Source organism: Mustelus asterias, chromosome 7 (genome assembly GCF_964213995.1).
Source record: "Mustelus asterias chromosome 7, sMusAst1.hap1.1, whole genome shotgun sequence".
NCBI classification, from domain to species: domain Eukaryota; kingdom Metazoa; phylum Chordata; class Chondrichthyes; order Carcharhiniformes; family Triakidae; genus Mustelus; species Mustelus asterias.
The window spans coordinates 74,922,512-74,945,431 of NC_135807.1; the positions used below are offsets into that span (position 1 = coordinate 74,922,512).

At 41.5% G+C, this 22,920-nt stretch overlaps 1 protein-coding gene across 3 annotated transcripts in view; it reads left to right on the forward strand.

Annotated features, from left to right (window-relative positions):
* cspp1a (centrosome and spindle pole associated protein 1a) overlaps nucleotides 1-22,920 on the forward strand; it is a 204,266-nt gene that overhangs the window by 70,123 nt on the left and 111,223 nt on the right. For all 3 annotated transcript variants that reach the window (XM_078217092.1, XM_078217093.1, XM_078217094.1), the window contains 4 exons: nucleotides 629-725; nucleotides 2,191-2,248; nucleotides 11,047-11,288; nucleotides 19,450-19,571. In XM_078217092.1, coding sequence (XP_078073218.1) covers nucleotides 629-725; nucleotides 2,191-2,248; nucleotides 11,047-11,288; nucleotides 19,450-19,571 — 519 coding nt within the window. The remainder of the gene's footprint in view (nucleotides 1-628; nucleotides 726-2,190; nucleotides 2,249-11,046; nucleotides 11,289-19,449; nucleotides 19,572-22,920) is intronic.

Sequence of the window (22,920 nt, forward strand, 5' to 3'; positions counted from 1 at the left end):
TTGGACCTAGGTTCACTAGACTTTCTGGAATATTTTCAAATCTATCATGCAATCTCTTTCTTAGTAAATGTTAGATATTGTTGACAGTTCTCTGTTCAAGATTATCCAATGGGCAGTAAAGATTTTTTTTTCAAATAGTTTTTTAGCAGGTGGGCATGGCTGACAAGGCCAGCATTCGTTGCTTATCTTTGTTTGCCCTTGTGATGGTGTTGCTGGGTCTTATTTTTGTACTGCTGTAGGCCACATGGGGAAGATAATCCCAAAATTGTTTTATGTAGGGGGGGTTCCAGATTGGTAGCCTGGTGGTTATGAAAGAATGGCGGTCATATATGCAACATGCATGCAGAGCTTCCTGAAACGTACATTATGACATGTTAACTGTAACGTTACTTGGTTTCTCCCACTTCAGCATGCAAAGTTTCATCTAGATGGGGTTCAAAAATCAAATTAAACACTGCTGAACAAATCACTGCTTATAAAATGGGAGATTCTTCTATTTCCTATTAGTTGTTTAATGATTTTAATTAACAGATTGCTTATTGGTATGTAATTATATGTTTAGAGAACCTTTTGTTAGTTGAATTTGGGATAAGAGTGGTGTAATTTTAATATGAATCATAATCTTTAGGTAACAATGAGCGAGAAAGTGCTCAAAGAAGAAGAAGAGAGAGATACAGACAGGAATTATTGGAACAAATATCAGAAGGACGGAAAAACAAGATACGGTAATTTATAGTTGAATGAAATTACTTTATAAATGTTTAAGGGTTACAGTCAAGGACTACAATACCAATGCCTAAAGGTTATTAGTACTGGAACTAAAATTGCAATGAAATGCTTCTAGTTCACTTATTATTTTCTGCATTTTTTTTCTCCCTTTATAAATTAATTCATCTTAGTTATCTTTAGTTTACAGACATGCTGATACATTATGACTACATAAGTAACAAGATGTTCAGTTCCAATTAAGAAATGCTTTATAACTTTCATTTTGTTTTACATTTTGTATGAATGTAAATGTATTAGGGACCTAACGGAATAACTGAAATTGAAGATATGTGGCTATGCTTCTGATTTTTGGATTTTTAAATTCTGTTTTTAAAAAAATGAGCGAAATCAGTTGAGTAAACGTGCTGAAACAAATGATTCTTAATTCCCTAATTAGCAAGAAGACTCCTATTGAAAATTATATTTGCAGGTTATTATGTGGTTGATACTTAACTGCCCTCTGAAATGGCCTCACAAGCCACTTAGTTCAAGGGCAATTGGGAATGAGAAACAAATGCTGGCTTTGCCAGTGACATCCATTTCCCATGAAAGAATAAAAAAAGGAATGTTAATATCAAAAGTACTAGCCTTTGAAGCATAAGATATTATTGTCTAAAGGGCAAATACTTCAAGCTTTTCAAAATTTGGTTAGTTATATTTTTATGTTTAAAAGTTGGTGTAGTTGATCATTAAGCTGGCAGCTGACATGGATCTTGATTTGTAAATTAAATCATGCAATTAAAAATTAAGATATACCTTAAAGGAAACATATTGATTGAGCTATTGGGACAATGGTATTATAGTTATAATTTGTTGAAAATAAAGCTAAATTGCCCTATTTTAAAAGGGTGTATTTCAAATAAAATGCCATTGTGCTCTATATGACATGTGATTAATGAACTGTGCAGTGTGAAATTTGACCATACATACCACCTTGAAAGCTTAGTATTTAGGGAGTTTCATGATCAAAGTCAGAATTACACTGGATCTTTGGAACTGAACTCAATGGGAGGGATTCTACGACCTCGCTCGAGCGAGACCAGAAATTCCTGCCCGAGGTCAATGGATATTTCCGTTGTCCGCCCCTCGCTCGCTCCGATTCAGTGGCAGGCGAGGCAGTAGAATTCCGGCAAATTTCTCTGGATGAGGTTGATGAAAACTTGGTTACGGTTCTCACTTCTGATTGCTATCTAGTGACCTCTGCTGGAAGTCTGTACTAATGTTGATGAGTCCAGTTAAATTTAATTGTGTTGGGTATCACGATAAAGTAATTGATCATTTTCAGTGTCTTGCTCAGGATTACTGATGTTCATGGAAGTATATGCCAGTATATAGGATGTTCTTTCTGGAGAAAGGCTAGTCTAGAAAATTGGAAGTGATAAATACTATTATTTTTTATGATTCATTGCCTTTCTGCCATAGGGAAAAAGAGCTCGAGCTCAGAGTTGCTGCTTCAGGAGCTGTAGACCCAGAGAAGGAAGTAAGAATTTTACTGTTTATGTCTGCATTGTTAAATAGAACTTTCAAAATTCTGTATCTTCAGTATGGATATCACTTCATTTGATAATACTTGGGGTCTAATTATACATAGTGAACAGTAAACACCTATTTGTCACCTGCAGTGATGAGTCGTTTTATCCTGTTAGAGATGTCCTGTTAATCTTACTATCTTTCAGATAGGAGAGGAAATGGAAATTTATCCTGTCGATGGTTGCATGATAATTAGTTCCTGATTGAAAGCATGGTATACAGCAGATTCATACTGCATAGCAGTTAGCGATTATGCGTGAAGAATGAATGTTTTGATCTAATTATTATATAGATTTTGAAATGAAATTGGACATGTACTTGAAAAATAAATGTAGAGCTGAGGAAAGCAATCAGGCAATGGAGATGGAAATGCAACTAAGATGCTGCAGTTCCGCCGCATTGTTGTGCATGGGCAATTAGAATGCCAAGTTTAGAAATTTACATATGCAGCTTGAATAATGGCTTAATTTATAATGGGACCAGAGTAGACCAGTCATTTCTTTAAGTCTGCTCTGCCTTTAAGACTGCTCTGCCTTTAAGAAAGATCATGGCTGATGTGTACCTCAACTCTTTTTACCTGTCGTAGTCCCATTTCCCTTGGTGCCCTTGCCTAACAAAATTATATCTTAGTCTTGAACTCCTATTATTCTACCATCCACAGTCTTTTGAAACAGAAAATTCAAGATTTCTACTATTTTATGGACAAGTGTTTCCTGACTTTTATTCTTCAATGGCTTTGCTCTAATTCTAAGATTTTTCTTCTTCACAATTTCCTTATCTGAGGCAATAATTTCTTACCAACTCTTCTGAATTATTTTATTAACTCAATTGAATCACCCCACAAATTTCTATACTTAAAGGAATGCAAGAAAAATTTATGCTGCCTGCCTTCATAATTTAATACTCTTAAGAACCATTCTAGTGCATCTATGTTGCATGTCCTCCAAGATCAATATATATTTTTCATTGAATCCTTACAGTGTAGAAGGAAGCCATTCGGCCCATCGAGTCTGCACCAACATCAATCCCATCCAGGCCCTATCCCTGTAACCCCATGGTAATTACCCTGCTAATCTCCCTGACATCAAGGGGCAATTTAGCATGACCAATCAACCTAACCCACACATCTTTGGACTGTGGGAGGAAACCGGAGCACCTGGAGAAAACCCATGCAGACATGGGAGAACGAGCTGTAGTGGCCAAACCTGAATGCAGTACTCCAGATGCAGCCTAACCAAAATTGTATAAAACTGAAGCATTGTTTCTTTCCTTTTCAAACCTGCCTCACAATTAGTCTTTTGATTGCCTTTTGTACTTGTCTGTTAGCTTTAAATGATTTATCCACTTACCTCCCAAAGCTCTTTTTGTTTCTGCCATTTTTTTTTCTCACTATTTATAGGAACACAGGAACAGATGTAGACCATTTAGCCCCTTGAGCCTGTTCCGCCATTCGTGGCCGATCTGTGACTCAACTTGTATTTGCCCCATAACCTTGATGCCTACAGTTAACAAGAATCTATCAAGTTCCAGATTTAAAATTGATTTATCTAGCATTCATTGCCATTTGTGGGGATGTTCCAACCCTCCACCACCCATTGTGTGAAGGAGGGTTTCCTTATTTGACTCCTGAAAGAGCTGGCTTTATTTTTTAGACTATGGTCCATAGTCCTAGACTCCTAGAACTAGCAAAAATCTGTTTACCTGTTTCCTAATGTCTTGAAAACTTCAATCAAATCACCCCTTAATATTTAAATTGGTGGAATTATAATGTTAGAGTATGTAATCCCTCCTTGTAATTTAACAGTTGAGTCCAGGTATCATTTTGGTAAATCAACATTATAATCTCTCCAAGGCCAATATATCATTCCTAAGGCATTCCACGTGTGGTCTAACCAAGGCTTTGTATAACCATTGAGTAACTCCTATCTTGTCATATTTTAGTCCTCTAGATGTAAAGGACAGCGTTAATTAGTCTCTTGGATTATTTTCTGCAGCTGTTCATGACATTTAAATGATCTATGCCCTTGGACCCTGAAATCATCTTGCCCCTCCAATGTTTCTAGTCTGTCATCATTTCGACAGTACTTTGTTCTATCTTTGTGACTGTGCAATTGTCTACATAAGAGCAGGAGCCATCGATCAATATGATCATGGCTGATTGAGCGTTTCAATGCCTTTTACACCCACTATCCCCATAACCCTTTTTTATTATTAATCAACCACTGCTTTAAACATACACATTGAGCTTTCACAGCCCTCTGGGGTAGAAAATTCTAAATATTCACAACCCCTCTGTAAAGACATTTTTCATCTCTATTCTAAGTGGCATTTCCCTTACTTTGAAATTGTGCCCCCTGGTTCTAGACTACACAGCCAAGGGAAATATCTTGCCTGCACCTACCCCATCTATTCCTTTAAGTATTTTGTAGGTTTCAATGAGATCACTTCTCATTCTTTGAAACAATACTTTGCCCAATCTTCCTTCATAAGACAGTCCTACCATCCGTGGAACAAGTCTGGTGAACCTTTGCTGCACTTCTATGCTATTTTTTCAGAGGTAAGGGGACCAAAATTGCACACAGTACTCCAGGTACAGTTTAACCTAGCTTCCATACAATTAAAGCAAGACATCACTAGTCCTGTACTTGAATCCTCTTGCGTTAAAGGCCATTAGCCTTCCTAATAGCTTGCTGCCCCTCCATGCTACCTTCAGTGACTTGTGGATAAGGATCCCCAGGTCCCTTTGTACATTGAAACCCTTTGCCATATACACTTAATGTATTGATATATTTTGATAATTTTATGCTTCCATCTACAGTTTACAATGCTGCCCATCTTTGTGGCATCAGTAAATGGATATGTGGTTTTCTGTCTGATGATTCAAGCCTTTAATAAATAGGGTAAATTGTTGAGGCCCCAAAACAGACCCATGCAAAACACTACTAGTTGAATGCTGCCAGTTACAGTAACTACCCATTGATCCTGTCTCCTGTCACTTGGCTAATATCCCAACCAAGTAAATAATTTGTCTCCAATTCCTTAGCTTTGATATTAGCTAACTTTAACTAGCAATCTCTTATGAGGAATTTTATCAAATGTTTTCTTCAAAACATTTTCAAGATAATCAGTCACTCTACCCTTAATTGGAGGCTAGTAATTTCCTGCCAACATATTTTAAACTAATTATTAATTTTCTGGATTCTCTCTGCCACCTTTCTTAAATATTGGAGTGACATATACAATTTTCCATTCTAAAGGAGCAGTTCCCAAATAGAGAGAACTTCAGAACGTTGCAATTAGGACATCTGCAATGTTCTCACCTATTTCTTTTAAAATCCAATGATGGCAACCATCTGGTCTTGGAGATTTGTCATTCTATAGTGCCATTATTTTCTGTTTTGTTTATGTTGATTTTGTTGCATTCCGGTTTCTGATTCAATATTAGTTTCCTTGGGATGTCCATTATACCTAGTTTTGTCTCGCTTTACTATCATTATTGATGCGAAGGAGTTATCAAATGTCCACTATTTCCTTATTTTCATTATATAATCACTCTTATCAATCGTTAAAGGGCCCACATTGCTGTAACTGCCCTTTCGTTGAGTATAATAACTTTGTGTTGATTTAAATATTTATTTTCAAACTCCCTCTTTATAACTCTCACTAGATGTCACCCTTTGCTCTTTATAGTTTTTTGACAATTTGGTGCTATTTCCTATCCTTGTGTGCATGTTATTTTTCCAAAGTAATGAAATCTAAGTATCAGGGCCAGTTTTGCCAATATGAAAACTTTACATGGAGTTTGCTTGTATTGAGAAATTTTGGGATGTTTCCTACTATTTTCTATGCATCGTTCTTTGATCCTTCCATGCTTATACTCCATTTGCTTTAAAAATAAAGCAGGCTTCAATTGTCTGAAGCGAGTTATGGAGCAAATAGGTGAAAAAACCTACTTGCAGGTCACATGTTCAATACTTCACTCCATTTTCTACCATTGGTGAATTCCCTTTCAAAGGGATCATCAATATGATTCATTAAAGTGTGCCTTATAACTCTAAAGATAAAGACTTAAATCTCTATGGTATTACCTTTATTGAATTTGATGGCTGCTCATTTTAAATTTCAAAATTATAGCATCATCATTTGTTTACTTTTTCTAATAAATAAACTAAATTGACAGCCACGAAAAGATCAGTTGGTCCCTCAGGCTTGTCCAACATCATGATAAGAAGTCTCACAACACCAGGTTAAAGTCCAACAGGTTTATTTGGTAGCAAAAGCCACTAGCTTTCGGAGCACTGCTCCTTCGTCGGGTAAGTGGGAGTTGTGTTCACAAACAGGGCACATCAAGACACAAACTCCATTTACAAAATAATGGTTGGAATGCGAGTCTTTACAGGTAATCAAGTCTTAAAGGTACAGACAATGTGAGTGGAGAGAGGGTTAAGCACAGGTTAAAGAGATGTGTATTGTCTCCAGCCAAGACAGTTAGTGAGATTTTGCAAGCCCAGGCAAGTCGTGGGGGTTACAGATAGTGTGATGAACCCAAGATCCCAGTTGAGGCCATCCTCATGTGTGTGGAACTTGGCTATCAGTCTCTGCTCAGCGATTCTGCTGAGTGTGTCGTGAAGGCTGCCTTGGAGAATGCTTTTCTGAAGATCAGAGGCCGAATGCCCGTGACCGCTGAAGTGTTCCCCAACAGGAAGAGAACACTCTTGCCTGGTGATTGTCGAGCGGTGTTATTCACCCATTGTCGTAGTGCCTGCATGGTCTCCCCAATATACCATGCCTCGGGACATCCTTTCCTGCAGCGTATCAGGTAGACAACGTTGGCCGAGTTGCAAGAGTATGTACCGTGTACCCGGTGGATGGTGTTCTCACGTGAGATGATGGCATCTGTGTCGATGATCCGACACATCTTGCAGAGGTTGCTGTGGCAGGGTTGTGTGGTGTCGTGGACACTGTTCTCCTGAAGGCGGGTAGTTTGCTGCAGACAATGGTCTGTTTGAGGTTGTGCAGTTGTTTGAAGGCAAGAAGTGGAGGTGTGGGGATGGCCTTGGCGAGATGTTCGTCTTCATCAATGATATGTTGAAGGCTCCGGAGAAGATGTCATAGCTTCTCTGCTCCTGGGAAGTACTGGACAACGGAGGGTACTCTGTCCGCCGTGTCCTGTGTTTGTCTTCTGAGGAGGTCGGTGCGGTTTCTCGCTGTGGCATGTCGGAACTGTCGATCGATGAGTCGAACGCCATATCCTGTTCTTATGAGGGCATCTTTCAGCGTCTGTTGCGATCCTCCTCATCTGAGCAGATCCTGTGTGTACGGAGGGCTTGTCTGTAGGGGATGGCTTCTTTAACGTGTTTAGGGTGGAAGCTGGAGAAGTGGAGCATCGTGAGGTTATCCGTGGGCTTGCAGTACAGTGAAGTGCTGAGGTGACCGTCCTTGATGGAGATGCGTGTGTCCAAGAATGCAACCGATTCCGGAGAGTAGTCCATGGTGAGTCTGATGGTGGGATGGAACATGTTGATGTCATCATATAGTTGTTTCAGTGATTGTTCAGCATGAGTCCAAAGGAAGAAAATGTCATCGATGTATCTAGTGTATAGCATCGGTTGAAGGTCCTGTGCGGCGAAGAGGTCTTGTTCAAACCTGTGCATGAAAATGTTGGCATATTGAGGTGCGAATTTGGTCCCCATGGCTGTTCCGTGTGTCTGGTGAAGAACTGGTTGTTAAAGGTGAAGACATTGTGGTCCAGGATGAAGCGGATGAGTTGTAAAATTGCATCTGGAGACTGGTAGTTGTCGACGTTGAGTACTGAGGCGGTTGCAGCAGTGCCATCGTCGTGGGGGATGCTGGTGTAGAGTGCCGAGACATCCATTGAGACGAGGAGTGCTCCTGGTTCAACTGCTCCATGTGTGTTGAGTTTCTGTAGGAAGTCCGTAGTGTCGCGACAAAAGCTGGGGGTTCTTTGTACAATGGGTTTCAGGATGCCCTCGATGTAGCTGGAGAGGTTCTTGCACAGGGTCCCATTGCCCGATACGATGGGACGGCCGGGTGTGTTTGCCTTGTGTATCTTCGGGAGGCAGTAGAGATCTCCAACGCGGGGAATACATGGGGTGAGAGCACAGAGGGTACTCTGAAGGTCCGGATCAAAGGTCTTGATCAGTCTGAGTTGACGGGTGTGTTCTTTGGTCGGATCATGATGGCCAGGCTAGCATGGATAAACACTCCTTATCCACCCATTACCATAGGTAAGACAAGAGAAAAAATCCTCTGGTTCAGTTATTGATATAATACACTGGAAATTACATCTCCAACCCCCTCAGGCGATCATAAACAGACCAGGAGATCTCACAGACCAAGTGTTATGTATCAAAGCACTTGCCTTCAATATAATGTGATCTCTGCTTTATTCAGAAACAGGTCCAGTTCTTTCTTGAAGGGTGTAGAGATTCAGCATCCAACATACCAGTATTGTGTTCCAGATGGTCATAATTCTTTGTGAAAAGAAGAACTGCCCAACACCTAGTCTAATCCTACTCTTAGAGTTTAAGTATTCCTGGTCCTGTCCAATCTGACAAACTGGAATAGTATCAATAAATAGCTCTTCAATCATTTTATAAATTTCTATCAGGATAACCAAGACTATGCTACTGTAAATAGAGCAATATCTCGAACCCACCTGAGTACTAAGGTTTTTAAGAATCATTCTTGTACTTCTGTTTTGGACTTTATGAAAGGCCACCTACCACATGGAGGGATAAAAACTGGGCACTGAGCTGTAGATGCTATACCATTCCTTGTTCCTTTTCTATCCACTGTCACCTTGATGATAGCATCCATAGGTTCTTTAGTAGCTTTGATATATATGCTGATGATCTCTACCTCTGCCTTTGTTTTCTCTTTTATCCTTTCATTGCCTTTGTATTGTCAAATTGCTCATGCAATATAAAACCTTAAATAATCACATTCCTCCAGCTCATTTGTAGGAGGACCAAAGCTATAATTTTCAGCCTCTGCCACAAACTTTGCACCCTTGCCACTGATTTCATTGACAATGAAGGTCAATCTGAACCATTTTATCAGGAATCCTGATAGTTCTCCGAGTTCAGCTTCAAACACCATGGATGCTCCCAAAAAAATTCTGTGTCGAATTCGTGTAAAGACTGGAGTAAATCATGCTGTTTTTTTTCAGTGGGAGTTCTAAGATGAATCTTCCGCACTCTGTGAACTGCAGAGTGCACTCGTGTGAATTGTGCGAATAATCAGTGGGCGGGGTCTATTCCCGCCTGGGAGGTCGGCAGCATAGCGCTGAGCGGGCCACTGTGCATGCGCTGATTTGTCAGTGCTGATGTTGGCACATGTGCAGTGACTCCTGTCTGCTGGCCCCCCAAGCATGTCTGGCCCAGCCCAGAAACCCCTGCCCCCAGTCCGCCTTGATCACTGACTCCCCGCAGCCCCGATCTCCTGTTCTACACACACACACACCCCCCGCCGGCCAAACACTGCCACCCCGATGGCCAACCCCAATGCTGGCTTCCCTCCCTTTGCTCGCAATCAGTATGCAGAGTGGTAGAGGGTCTCCCACCCGCACCGATTGCCCCAGAAGCCCCGCTCCCTTGGCACTACTCTATGTCTGATGGACAGTGTCAAGGTGCCCCCAGGCACAGGTTGGCACTGCCAGGGTGCTAAAGCCCAGGGGGCACGCCTCTCCCTCCCCCCACCCATGGCACCCAACCCTCTGAGGGGCCCCAATTGACCCCTCTTCATTTCAGCAGGGTCGGGCACTAGCTCCCCGAAAATGGGGACCTATAGTAAACACCGCTGGAGTGAAACACTACTGGCAGGGTGGGGAGAGGCTGGCCGGTCCGGAGACTTCAGTCCTGGGCCCGCTAATTATGTTTAAATTAGATTTGCATGCTCCTCTGCATGCCGAATGCAGCTCCGCGCCAGTTTCCAGCGCGGAGCTGAAGGTGCTAGAAGTCAAATGCTGGGAGATGCACTTGGCCGGCAGCCCAGCGCGGATCATGCTAATCCAGCCATGCTGAAATTCCCGACCCGCTGCGCTAAAAAAATAGTGCAGCGGGATGGAAGAATCACCCCCCCCCCCCCACCCCATGTTCTTTCAATCCCAAAACCACTTTCTTCTGACTTGCCTCAGCCTTTCTGTCCCTGAAATATGTATCCATTCTGCCATTACCTGAAAGCTCATTTATTCTAATGAACTTTTAAACGGCAATTTCTAATCGCTATAAACTCCAGATTGCCCATAACTCTGCTGTGCATTACCCATGCTGCCTTAGTATACTTTTTTCTTCTCTATCATTTGACATAATCATTATGTTTTACTGGCTCCTCCGTTCCCCCTACACCATTCCAAAGTCCATCTCCATCCCTCCACAGCCTGGCTCACCCTATGCTTGTATTTTTCTTTAGCCATATACCCCCTCAAAAACAAACTTTCGTTCTATCTTGGGGCCCTCCTTTCCATCTACCATCATTAAAGATAGAACATTCAGTTACTTTGATCTTACTTTTTGGAAGTCTCCTCTTGATTCTCACTTTTTGCAAGATTAATTTCTTTGATCAAGCTTTTAGTCACCTATTTAATCTCTTACTTCTGGTTTAGCATTTAGTATCTGTTTTCTTTATGTGAATGCCTAAAATAAGGATTGGCTCGTTTTTGTGATAAAGTCTTTTGATTGTTGATAATGACCAAGAAATTTGGTAATTTTTATTTCAACTTTGCAGCCAAATCGAATAAGGGAGTTTGGTGCTGTGATACATGATCCTCGCAGGCATGATGCCACTTACAAAGGAGGTGAAGCCCATGTTGTGAACAGATCAAGAGATGAAAGATCTCCTGTTGAAGAGAGACAGCCTCCAGAACGCCCCAGGGTAGCTTTCCAAAATCCTCCGATTGATGGTAGGGGCCCTAATATTGGCCTGAGCAGTGGAATGTGGAATCCCCTTCGGAATGTAATGGTTCCTAGGTAAAAACTATGACATTTAAATCTGAGCAATGCTTTTAATATGCAATGTGCTTAAGAAAAAGAAGAGAAAATTTTGAGTTGCAGTTCAGGTATGTGTGTGCGGGGTCCTTTTGGTTCAAAACCCAATATGATGATTTGTTATCAAATTCAATATTTCTGAGGTAGCACAAAAATTACTATGAAAATTGCCAAATTGTGGTTAAAAATCCAACTGGTTCATTGATTACCTTCATAGATATGTAAAGAGAAAAAGATTGACAAAAACAAATATAGACCCCTCACAGTCAGAAATGGGAGAATTCATAACGGGGAACTAAAAATAGCTGAGAAACTAAATTCATATTTTGCTTCTGTCTTCACAAAGGAAGACGTGAAGAATGTACCAGAAGTTCTGAGAGAGAAAGATTTTAGTGAAAAGCTGAAGGAAATCAGTATTCGTAGAGAAATGGTTTTGGGGAAATTGATGGGATCGAAGGTGGATAAATCTCCAGGGATTGATCATCTTCATTCCAGACTACTTGAGGAATAGTAGATCTATTGGTTGTCATTTTCCAAAATTCTTTGGACTCTGGACTGGTTCCTACAGTTTGGAGGGCAGCAAATATAAGCCCACTATTCAAAAAGGGAGGTAGAGAGAAAACGGTAACTATAGACCAGTGAGCTGGACATCAGTACTGGGGAAGCTGCTAGAGTCCATTATCAAGGATTTCATAGCTCAGCATTTAGAAATCAGTGGTATAATCAGACAAAGTCAACATCGAGTTACAACGAGGAAATCATGCTTGACGAATCCATTCGAATTCTTTGAGGATGTAATGAGTAGAGTTGACCAAGGAGAACTGGTGGATATGGTTTATTTAGACTTTCAGAAGGCTCTTGACAAGGCCTCACTACTATGCAGACTACTATGTAAAGTTAAAGTGCATAGGTTTGCAGGTAGTGGCTTGAGATGAATGGAAAGCTGGTTGGCAGATGGGAAACAAAGAGTTGGCGTAAATGGATCTTTTCCTAATTGGCAGGCAGTGACACGTGGGGTACTGCAAGGATCTATGTTAGGACCCCAATTGTTCGCATTATATATTAATGACTTGGACAAGGGAACTAAATGTATTATCTGCACATTTGCAGATGATACAAAGTTGGGATGGAGGGTGAGCTCTGAGGAGGATGCAGAGATGCTTCAGCGTGAGTTGGACAGGCTGAGTGTATGGGCATATGCATGGCCGATGCAGTATAATGTGGATAAATGTGAGGTTATCCACTTTAGTAGCAATAATAGGAAGGCAGATTATTATTTGAATGGGTATAAATTGAGCGAGGTGCATACTCAGCGAGACCTTGATGTCCTTGTGCATCAGTCACTGAACGTAAGCACGCTGGTACAAAAGGCAGTAAAGAAGGTAAATGGTACGTTGGCCTTCATAGTAAAATGATTTGAGTATAGGAATAAGGAAGTTTTACTGCAATTGTACAATGCGTTGGTGAGGCCACACCTAGAGTATTGTGCGCAGTTTTGGTGTCCTTATCTGAGGAAGGATGTCCTTACTATAGAGGGAGTGCAGCAAAGGTTCACCAGGCTCATTCCTGAAATAGTAGGTCTGTCGTATGAGGAGAGCCAAAGTCAGTTAGGATTACATTCATTGGAGCTTAGAGTGAGAGGGGATCTCATAGAAACTTATAAAATTCTAACTGGATTAGACACGGTTGATTTAGAGAGAATGTTCCTGGTGGTGGGAAATCCAAAACTAGTGGTCATAGTTTGAGGATAAGGGGTAAATCTTTTCAGACTGAAATGAGGAGAAATTTCTTCACCCAGAGAGTGAGGAACCTGTGGAAGTCACTAAGACAGTATGTAGTTGAGGCCAAAACATTGTATGATTTCAAAAAGAAATTGGCTATAGCTCTTGGGGCAAAAGGGGTCAAGGGGAAGGTGGGACAAGAAGTTGAATTTGATGATCAACCATAATCAAGATGAATGGTGGAACAGGCTCGAAGGACCGAATGGCCTATTCCTGCTTCTATGTTCTATGTTTTTATGAATGATCTGGTTGACAGTTGACTCCAGTTTCATTACATGTGGTTGGCTCTTGATGGTCTAGCAGGCTACTTAGTTGTAAAACAGTTGCTGCTAAGTTGAATAATAAGAATTCCAGCAACTCAGCAACTTTCCAGGCTGAGGAGCAATGCAAAACCCAGACAAATCCCTGTAGAATCTTTACTGACTAACAGCTTGCTCAAGTTGGCAAAGCTGTCTTACAAATTATTCAACCAACATTACAAAGTTGTGCTCTACATCTATCAGACAAAATTCCAGACATGTCCGTCATCGTTATTTGATATGTACTGATAGACCTCCAGAAGGTTCGTGGTGTAAGATATAGGAGGGATGTACGAGGTAGGTTCTTTACTCAGAGTGGTTGGCGTGTGGAATGGACTGCCTGCTGTGATAGTGGAGTCAGACACTTTGGGAACTTTCAAGTGGTTATTGGATAGGCACATGGAGCACACTAGAATGATAGGGAGTGGGATGGCTTGATCTTGGTTTCGGAAAAGGTTCGGCACAACATCGTGGGCTGAAGGGCCTGTACTATGCTCTACTGTTCTACGTTCTAGAATAAAGCTAAGAGGTGGGACATAGTAACTTAGCTAGTTGGGCTTGGCCCTTGGCGTCCTCAACATTAATATTGAGCCTCATGAAATCTAATGGTTTCACTTCAAATAAGTCTAGGAAACTGCTGATTATTGTTGTGAAGTTTCATGACTGCACCCCATCCTGCGTGCCACTTCAATCAAGCCTAGGGAACTGCTGGGGGCGGAATGGTGGCACAGTGGTTCGCACTGTTGCCTCACAGCGCCAGGGACCCGGGTTCAATTTCGGCCTCGGCTCATTGTCTGTGTGGAGTTTGCACACCTCCTCCTGCCTGTGTGGGTTTCCTCTGGATGCTTCGGTTTCCTTCCACAGTCCAAAGATGTGCAGGTTAGGTGGATTGACCATGTGAAATTGTCCCTTAGTGTCCCCAAATGTGTAGGTTAGGGGGATTAGTGGGGAGCTACAGCGATAGGGCCTGGATGGGATGCTCACCCGTTGGGCACTTAGTTTTTTTGGGGGAGAATTCTGGCCAAGGTTTCTGATCTGGGAAAAGGCTGATTTTCATAGGCTAAAACAAGATCTGGCCAAAGTGGACTGGGAGGACCCATATCAAAGCAGTGAGCATCATTCAGAAAGAAAAATAGAGTACAATGCCAAAATGTTCCCGCAAAGGTAAAGGATGGGACCAACAAGTCCCGAGAACCCTGTATGCTAAGTGATGTGCAGCATTGGATAAGGAAAAAAAGAAAGGCTTCTGGCAGATTCAGTGGGCTCAAAACAATGGATGTCCTAGCTTTCCTTTTCGCTACTTAACACACTACCAATGTTTTTGTCATCTGCAAACTTACTGACCCAACAACAAACTTGCAACTTAGCCTATTTGAATGGTATTTTTTTGTAATAAAATTCTATAAATGTTTTGATATGGCTTCTGATGTGTTTATATGTACATGGATTGATTATAGCTAGGGCAAATGATGTTATGCATAGTATTCTATGACAAATGCCACTATTTTGCACAGGAGCAATTTCTGCAGTCTGTTTCACACTTGCACTTTAATTTCAATCACCAGATGTTCTATGAGGAATCGCAACAGTAACAAAATTGGTTCATGCAATGTGCTTCAATCAGCTTACTGGCTTAATTCAAACTGTTAACAGTGCTATTCAACTGAGCACTATCTGTTTACGAGCCCACCAGTTACAGTAATGTCTACTCAGTCAGTTTTGCATATGGACACTAACACTGTTAAAATTGAAGTATTGTTAAAAGAAGCAGTATTTCACAAGAAAAATCAAATTTTCTTACACTTGTTAATTGTAGTTTTGCTTTGGAGGCAAAAAGCTCTAAATTCAAGCCAAGGTTTGAATCCATAATTTATACTGATACTACTTTGTGACCGTGAAGACTGTTGAATTGTCACAGGAACCAATTTTTTAGAAAAAGCCTGCCCCAGCTAGCCCTGGGCAAGGTGTTTTTTTAACACAGAATTTATTTCAAGTCTCTGTACCTTCATAGAAAGCAAAGAGCATTTGAAATACCTTCATACCCTCTCAAAGCCTTGGCGTCCATTCAGTTTCAGTCCAGTCCTTAACTCTCATTCGATTGACAGCATAAAGGTTTTTAACTCAACATACAGTCAGTTGTGATAATTTAACTTTCCCTTCATGCTTGAATGCATCTCAAGCACCCCAATTGTTCCAAAGTACCCCCATTGTTCCTAACCACAATGTTTACACAAAAGATGAATTGAAAAGCACTTAACTGGTTTGAAGTTGCCTGAGTGTTAAAACAATGGGGCTGAATGAACAGCTGTGGATATGGGAAATACCTCCCTAGTGAAAGTGAAGTGACAGTCAAAGGATTTGAAAGGGATCTTCTCACACATGCAGCTTCCTAAACAGAGAAAGGGGAAATCCCAATTGCTGAATGGAGTGCTGCAGTGATTAGGAAGTCTTCCAGCTGTCCAGGGAGAATGGCATTTTAAGTGACCAGGGAACTTGAATAGTTTTAGAGGACAGAGACAATAATGAGTATTTTGCTCCAGGATGGTGTCTGAATTCGACATCCTTAAACTGAACAACATCTTTCCCAGGGCACAGGACCTACCTTCTTGACCACCCTCAGCATCCAACACCAGGGCCAAGTCGATCATGACCAACACCAAAGCCCACCATTTGATTTGATTTATTATTGTCACATATATTGGGATACAGTGAAAAGTATTGTTTATTGTGCTATACAGATGAAACATACTGTTCATAGATTAGATAGGGGAGAAGGAAAGGAGAGGATGCAGAATAAAGTGTTACAGTCACAGCTAGGGTGTAGAGAAAGATCAGCTTAATATATGATGGGTTTATTCAAAAGTCTGATGGCAGCAGGGAAGAAGCTGTCGGTTGAGTCGGTTGGTATGCTTCCTCAGATTTGTATCTTTTTCCCGGTGGAAGAGAATATGTCCGGAGTGTGTGGAGTCCTTGATTATGCTGGTTGCATTTTCGAGGCAACGGGAATTATAAACAGAGTAAATGGATGGGAGGCTGGTTTGCATGATGGACTGGGCTATATTCACAATCCTTTTTAGTTTCTTGCGGTCTTGGTCAGAACAGGAGCCATACCAAGCTGTGATACATCCGGAAAGGGTGCTTTCTATGGTGCATCTGCAAAAATTGGTGAGAGTCATAGCGGGCATGCCAAATTTCCTTCACCTTCTGAGAAAATCGAGACATTGGTGGGCTTTCTTAACTATAGTGATGGCATGGAGGGACCAGGACAGGTTGTTGGTGATCGGGATACCTAGAAACCTGAAGCTCTCGACCATTTCCACTTCTTCACCATTGATGTAGACAGGGACATGTCCTCCACTACATTTCCTGAAGCCGATGACTATCTCCTTCATTTTGCTGACGTTGAGGGAGAAATTATTGTTGTTGCACCATTTCACCAGATGTGCCGGATCAGAGGTTGCTGTGGTAGGGTTGTGTGGTGTTGTGGTCACTGTTCTCCTGAAGGCTGGGTAGCTTGCTGCGGACAATGGTCTGTTTGAGGTTGTGTGGTTGTTTGAAGGCAAGAAGTGGGGGTATGGGGATGGCCTTGGCGAGATGTTCGTCTTCATCGATGACATGTTGAAGGCTCCGGAGAAGATGTCATAGCTTCTTCATGTTGTAGCAAACTATCCAGCCTTCAGGAGAACAGTGACCACGACACCACACAACTCTGCCACAGCAACCTCTGGAAGACGTGCCGGATCATCGACACGGATGCCATCATCTCACGTGAGAACACCATCCACCAGGTACACGGTACATACTCTTGCAACTCGGACAACGTTGTCTACCTGATACGCTGCAGGAAAGGATGTCCCGAGGCATGGTACATTGATGAGACCATGCAGACGCTACGACAACGGATGAATGATCACTGCTCGACAACACAGGCAGGAGTGTTCTCTTCCTGTTGGGGAACACTTCAGCAGTCACAGGCATTCAGCCTCTGATCTTCGGATAAGCGTTCTCCAAGGCGGCCTTCACAACACACAACAATGCAGAATCACCAAGCAAAAACTGATAGCCAAGTTCTGTACACATGAGGATGGCCTCAACCAGGATCTTGGGTTCATGTCACATTATCTGTAACCCCCATGATTTGCCTAGGCTTGCAAAATCTCACTAACTGTCCTGGCTGGAGACAATTCACACCTCTTTAACCTGTGCTTAACCCTCTCTCCACTCACATTGTCTGTACCTTTAAGACTTGATTACCTGTAAAGACTCACATTCCAACCATTATTTTGTAAATTGAGTCTGTGTTTATGTATACCCTGTTTGTGAACACAACTCTTCAGTCACCTGACGAAGGAGCGACACTCCGAAAGCTTGTGCTACCAAATAAACCTGTTGGACTTTAACCTGGTGTTGTGAGACTTCTTTCTGCAGTTACTTTACAGCAGACCTGAGCTGATATTTCTCTGATTCTCCCTGAGTTAAAATCTTTTCAAGATGGTTCTCTGTAGATCTGCCTTTTTCCTGCTCTTTTCAGTGCTTTTTGTGGGTAAGGCAAGATGGCTATCATTATCACGTGCCCTGCACAACGATGCCAAATCACTTGCAATATAAGGCAATAGTAATTTCATTTCAATTATCCAAGTCTCCTTACCCCCTGTGGTGGTCAAAAGTGTCAAGGTTGTTCATGCCTTAGTGGCTTGTCAGTTTGGCCCTTCAAACCTATCTTTGTGATTGTAGGAAAATCCACCGACTCAATAAGTTTCTGTTTTAGTCTTATAAACATTCATTGGATATTAAATGTATGTGTCTGAGGAAGGTGATTGACATTCACCTTTTTGTCTGGCAGCCTGGAGCCATTTTAAGACCAGTCTTTAAACTCAGTCCAAGTTTTAAAAAAAAGTGATCTTCAGAATAGTCATTATGGTACCATAACTGAACACCTTTACGAAATCTTTTGGTTTGTAATCTATACTCCAACCTAAGACATAAATCCCATCTTTTCCTGACTCCTGAACCACAATCTGCTTCACCTGAGATTGTAGCCAGCAGGGAGTTACTTAAGAGCTTCACAGGCCCTGACCTTCATTTTCATAAAATTCTGAAGGGGTTTGACAAAATAAATACCAGGAGGACTTTTCCCCAAGTTGGGGAGTTTAGAACTAGGGAACACAGTGTCAGAATAAGGGATTGACCACTGATATGGGTTGAGATAAGGAAAAATTTCTTCAACTCAATATTGTGAATCTTTGGAATTCTCTGCCCTCAGTTGTAAAATATATTGAAGGAAAAGATTGATTGTTTCTTGAAGACAAAAAAAAGAGCAATGTAGGGTTAATGTGGGAAGGTGGTGTTGAGCCAGAAGATCAGCTGTGATCCTATTGAGTGACAGAAGATGCTTATTTATTACGTCAGGTTGTATGTAAGTTTTCAACTGCGCTCGCAGCTGCAGCTAGTTGTCAGTGATTAATTGAATCATTAAAAGATTAGGATTACTACCCATGGAGGATAAAAATTCTCATGGACTAGCTGGGCCAAACAACCTGTTTCTGTATTATACTTTTCATGGTAATTTTGTGTGCTGCAGTATTGGAGGTTACATGCCTAAAAAAAAAAGGTAAAGCTTGTGTTTAGTTTTCAAGGGGGGAATTTGATGTAGATTAAGGTTCAAGACATTGAAATAAAGCATTGGGCATTTAATATAGTTAAATGAAGAGAGACATTGATATGTCACAATGGATAATTTGAACTATGGTGTGCAATTTTGAAGCATAATGATCTTACATTGGTAAACTAGATTGAGTTTTGCAAAAGCACAGTAATTAGCATTAGCAGTATATTTTAACTTGCTTTTTAAACCTTGTGGTTGAATGGAAAATTGTAACATTGTACTTGGTGTTACTTTACTGTACTTAGTATTACGTTGCTGTTACTACTGTAAGAATTAGTTAAGTTGCTCTTAGCAGGTAGTACTACTTAAAGAACCAATTAAAATGGGCGTAATTTCATTAAATAAATTTTAAGATCTATATCAAGTAAAATTTAATGCAGATGTTTTTCTTATTGAAGGATCACAGCGATTCCTCCCCCTCCTCCGCCACCTGTGCTGACAGAACATTACCAAACACCTTATGATAATGCTTATTTTTTTTATGGTGCTCGGAATCCTTTGGATCCAAACTTGGCATACTGTGAGTATACTATTTGATAAGCAAATTGTACTAAAGCAATGAAATTTTTCTTTTTCATTGGTATTTTATGGAAATCTAATACAACAGCATCACTTTATTGTTGCACATGTTTACATATAATTGTGATACCTAATATGGAGCGTAAATTCTTGCATTTGAATTTTAGAACATAGAACATAGAACATTACAGCGCAGAACAGGCCCTTCGGCCCACGATGTTGCACCGACCAGTTAAAAAAAAACTGTGACCCTCCAACCTAAACCAATTTCTTTTCGTCCATGAACCTATCAACGGATCTCTTAAACGCCCCCAAACTAGGCGCATTTACTACTGATGCTGGCAGGGCATTCCAATCCCTCACCACCCTCTGGGTAAAGAACCTACCCCTGACATCGGTTCTATAACTACCCCCCCTCAATTTAAAGCCATGCCCCCTCGTGCTGGATTTCTCCATCAGAGGAAAAAGGCTATCACTATCCACCCTATCTAAACCTCTAATCATCTTATATGTTTCAATAAGATCCCCTCTTAGCCGCCGCCTTTCCAGCGAAAACAATCCCAAATCCCTCAGCCTCTCCTCATAGGATCTCCCCTCCATACCAGGCAACATTCTGGTAAACCTCCTCTGCACCCTCTCCAAAGCCTCCACATCCTTCCTGTAATGTGGGGACCAGAACTGCACACAGTACTCCAAGTGCGGCCGCACCAGAGTTGTGTACAGTTGCAACATAACGCTACGACTCCTAAATTCAATCCCCCTACCAATAAACGCCAAGACACCATATGCCTTCTTAACAACCTTATCTACTTGATTCCCAACTTTCAGGGATCTATGCACACATACACCTAGATCCCTCTGCTCCTCCACACTATTCAAAGTCCTCCCGTTAGCCCTATACTCAACACATCTGTTATTCCTACCAAAGTGAATTACCTCACACTTCTCCGCATTAAACTCCATCCGCCACCTCTCGGCCCAACTTTGCAACCTGTCTAAGTCTTCCTGCAAACTACGACACCCTTCCTCACTGTCTACCACACCACCGACTTTGGTGTCATCAGCAAATTTGCTAATCCACCCAACTATACCCTCATCCAGATCATTAATAAATATTACAAACAGCAGTGGCCCCAAAACAGATCCCTGAGGTACACCACTTGTAACCGCACTCCATGATGAATATTTACTATCAACCACCACCCTCTGTTTCCTATCCGCTAGCCAATTCCTGATCCAATTTCCTAGATCACCCCCAATCCCATACATCTGCATTTTCTGCAGAAGCCTACCATGGTGAACCTTATCAAACGCCTTACTAAAATCCATATATACCACGTCCACTGCCTTGCCCCCATCCACCTCCTTGGTCACTTTCTCAAAAAACTCAATAAGGTTAGTAAGGCACGACCTACCTGCCACAAAACCATGCTGACTATCACCTATCAATTCATTACTCTCCAAATAACTATAAATCCTATCCCTTATAATTTTTTCCAACATCTTGCCGACAACAGAAGTGAGACTCACCGGTCTATAATTCCCGGGGAAGTCTCTGTTCCCCTTCTTAAACAATGGGACAACATTCGCTAACCTCCAATCTTCTGGTACTATACCAGAGGCCAACGACGACCTGAAGATCAGAGCCAGAGGCTCTGCAATCACTTCTCTTGCCTCCCAGAGAATCCTTGGATAAATCCCATCCGGACCAGGGGATTTATCTATTTTCAGACCCTCCAGAATATCCTGCACATCCTCCTTATCAACTGTAATACTGTCTATTCTACTCCCTTGCAACCCAGTGTCCTCCTCAGCTATATTCATGTCCCCTTGCGTGAACACCGAAGAGAAATATTGGTTCAATGCTTCACCAATCTCCTCCGGTTCCACACATAACTTCCCTCTGCCATCTATAACTGGCCCTAAACTTGCCCTAACCAACCTTCTGTTCTTGACATACCTATAGAACGCCTTAGGATTCTCTTTAACCCTATCCGCCAAAGTCTTCTCATGTCCCCTTTTAGCCCTTCTAAGCTCGCTCTTCAACTCCCTCTTAGCCAATCTAAAGCTTTCTAGTGCACTACCCGAGTGCTCACGTCTCATCCGAACATAAGCCTCCTTTTTCTTTTTAACCAACAAAGAAACTTTTTTGGTGCACCACGGTTCCCTAGCCCTACCAATTCCTCCTTGCCTGACAATTTTGTATCCTTTTGTATCAATATAATTCTGGTACATAGCAATTTTTAGTTATAAAGGAAGTAAAATTGGAAAATGTTCTAGATAGTAAAAACAAAATTCAGTACAAGAACTGTACCAGTTCTTAAAGGTTACATAAACCGTTAGAACATAATGTTGCAGTGATGTCAATGCACTAAAAAACATTTAAAAAATTAGTGAATTCCTCAATAATGATACTTGAAAATTATCTTGATATTCCTTTGATGTTAGATGTTAGTCTCAAAAAAATCTGAAAAACAATCGAATATTGCCAAAAATCGACATTTTGTCGAAGCTATTCATCTTGTGCTCATCAGGACAAATAATTGATTAACAATTGTTAGCGGATCAATTAGCTGTAGTGTCACAGCTTGAGCGTTCTTTATCTGTAAATCTGAAAACATCCAAACAAATGCACATTTCTTGTATTTCATTGACCTGTAGTGCGGGTGGTCTGTGACCTGAACTGATATGACCGGAGCCGGCAGCATGGTAGCACAGTGGTTCGTACTGCTGCCTCACAGTGTCAGGACCGGGTTTGATTCCAGCCTTGGTGACTTTGTTTGTGGGGTTTGCACATCCTCCCTGCGTCTGCATGTTTTTCTTCTGGCTGCTCCGGTTTCCTCCCAGAGTTCAAAGATGTACAGGTTAGATCGATTGGCCCTGCTAAATTGCCCCTTAGTGTCTAAGATGTGTAGGCTAGGAGATTAGTGGGGTAAATGCGTGCGGTTACGGGAATAGGGTGGGGGGGGGGGGTGGCCCAGGGTAAGATGCTCTGTCGGAGGGTTGGTGCAGACTCGATGGCATGGTTGGCCTCGTTCTGCACTGCAGGGATTCTGTGATTCTATGACTGGAGACCTAGCCAAAGCTAACCTCACTGACCACACCCAACATTTAGCCCGGAAAGTCCAGTTGTTTGTCTGCACTGCTTACTTTGTGGTTTTTGTCTGCATGTTTATCTTGCACCACAGGTAGGAACTTATTACAGGTAACCTGTATTTATTATTCAGTGGTACATCTTATTTTTCTAGTCATTTTATTTACTTTAAACTATAGCTAACCTAGGCTTTGGCTACTGTTAATGCAAGTCGGCCTAGGCCTATATGTGATGTACAAAAGCCAAAATTTTCTGA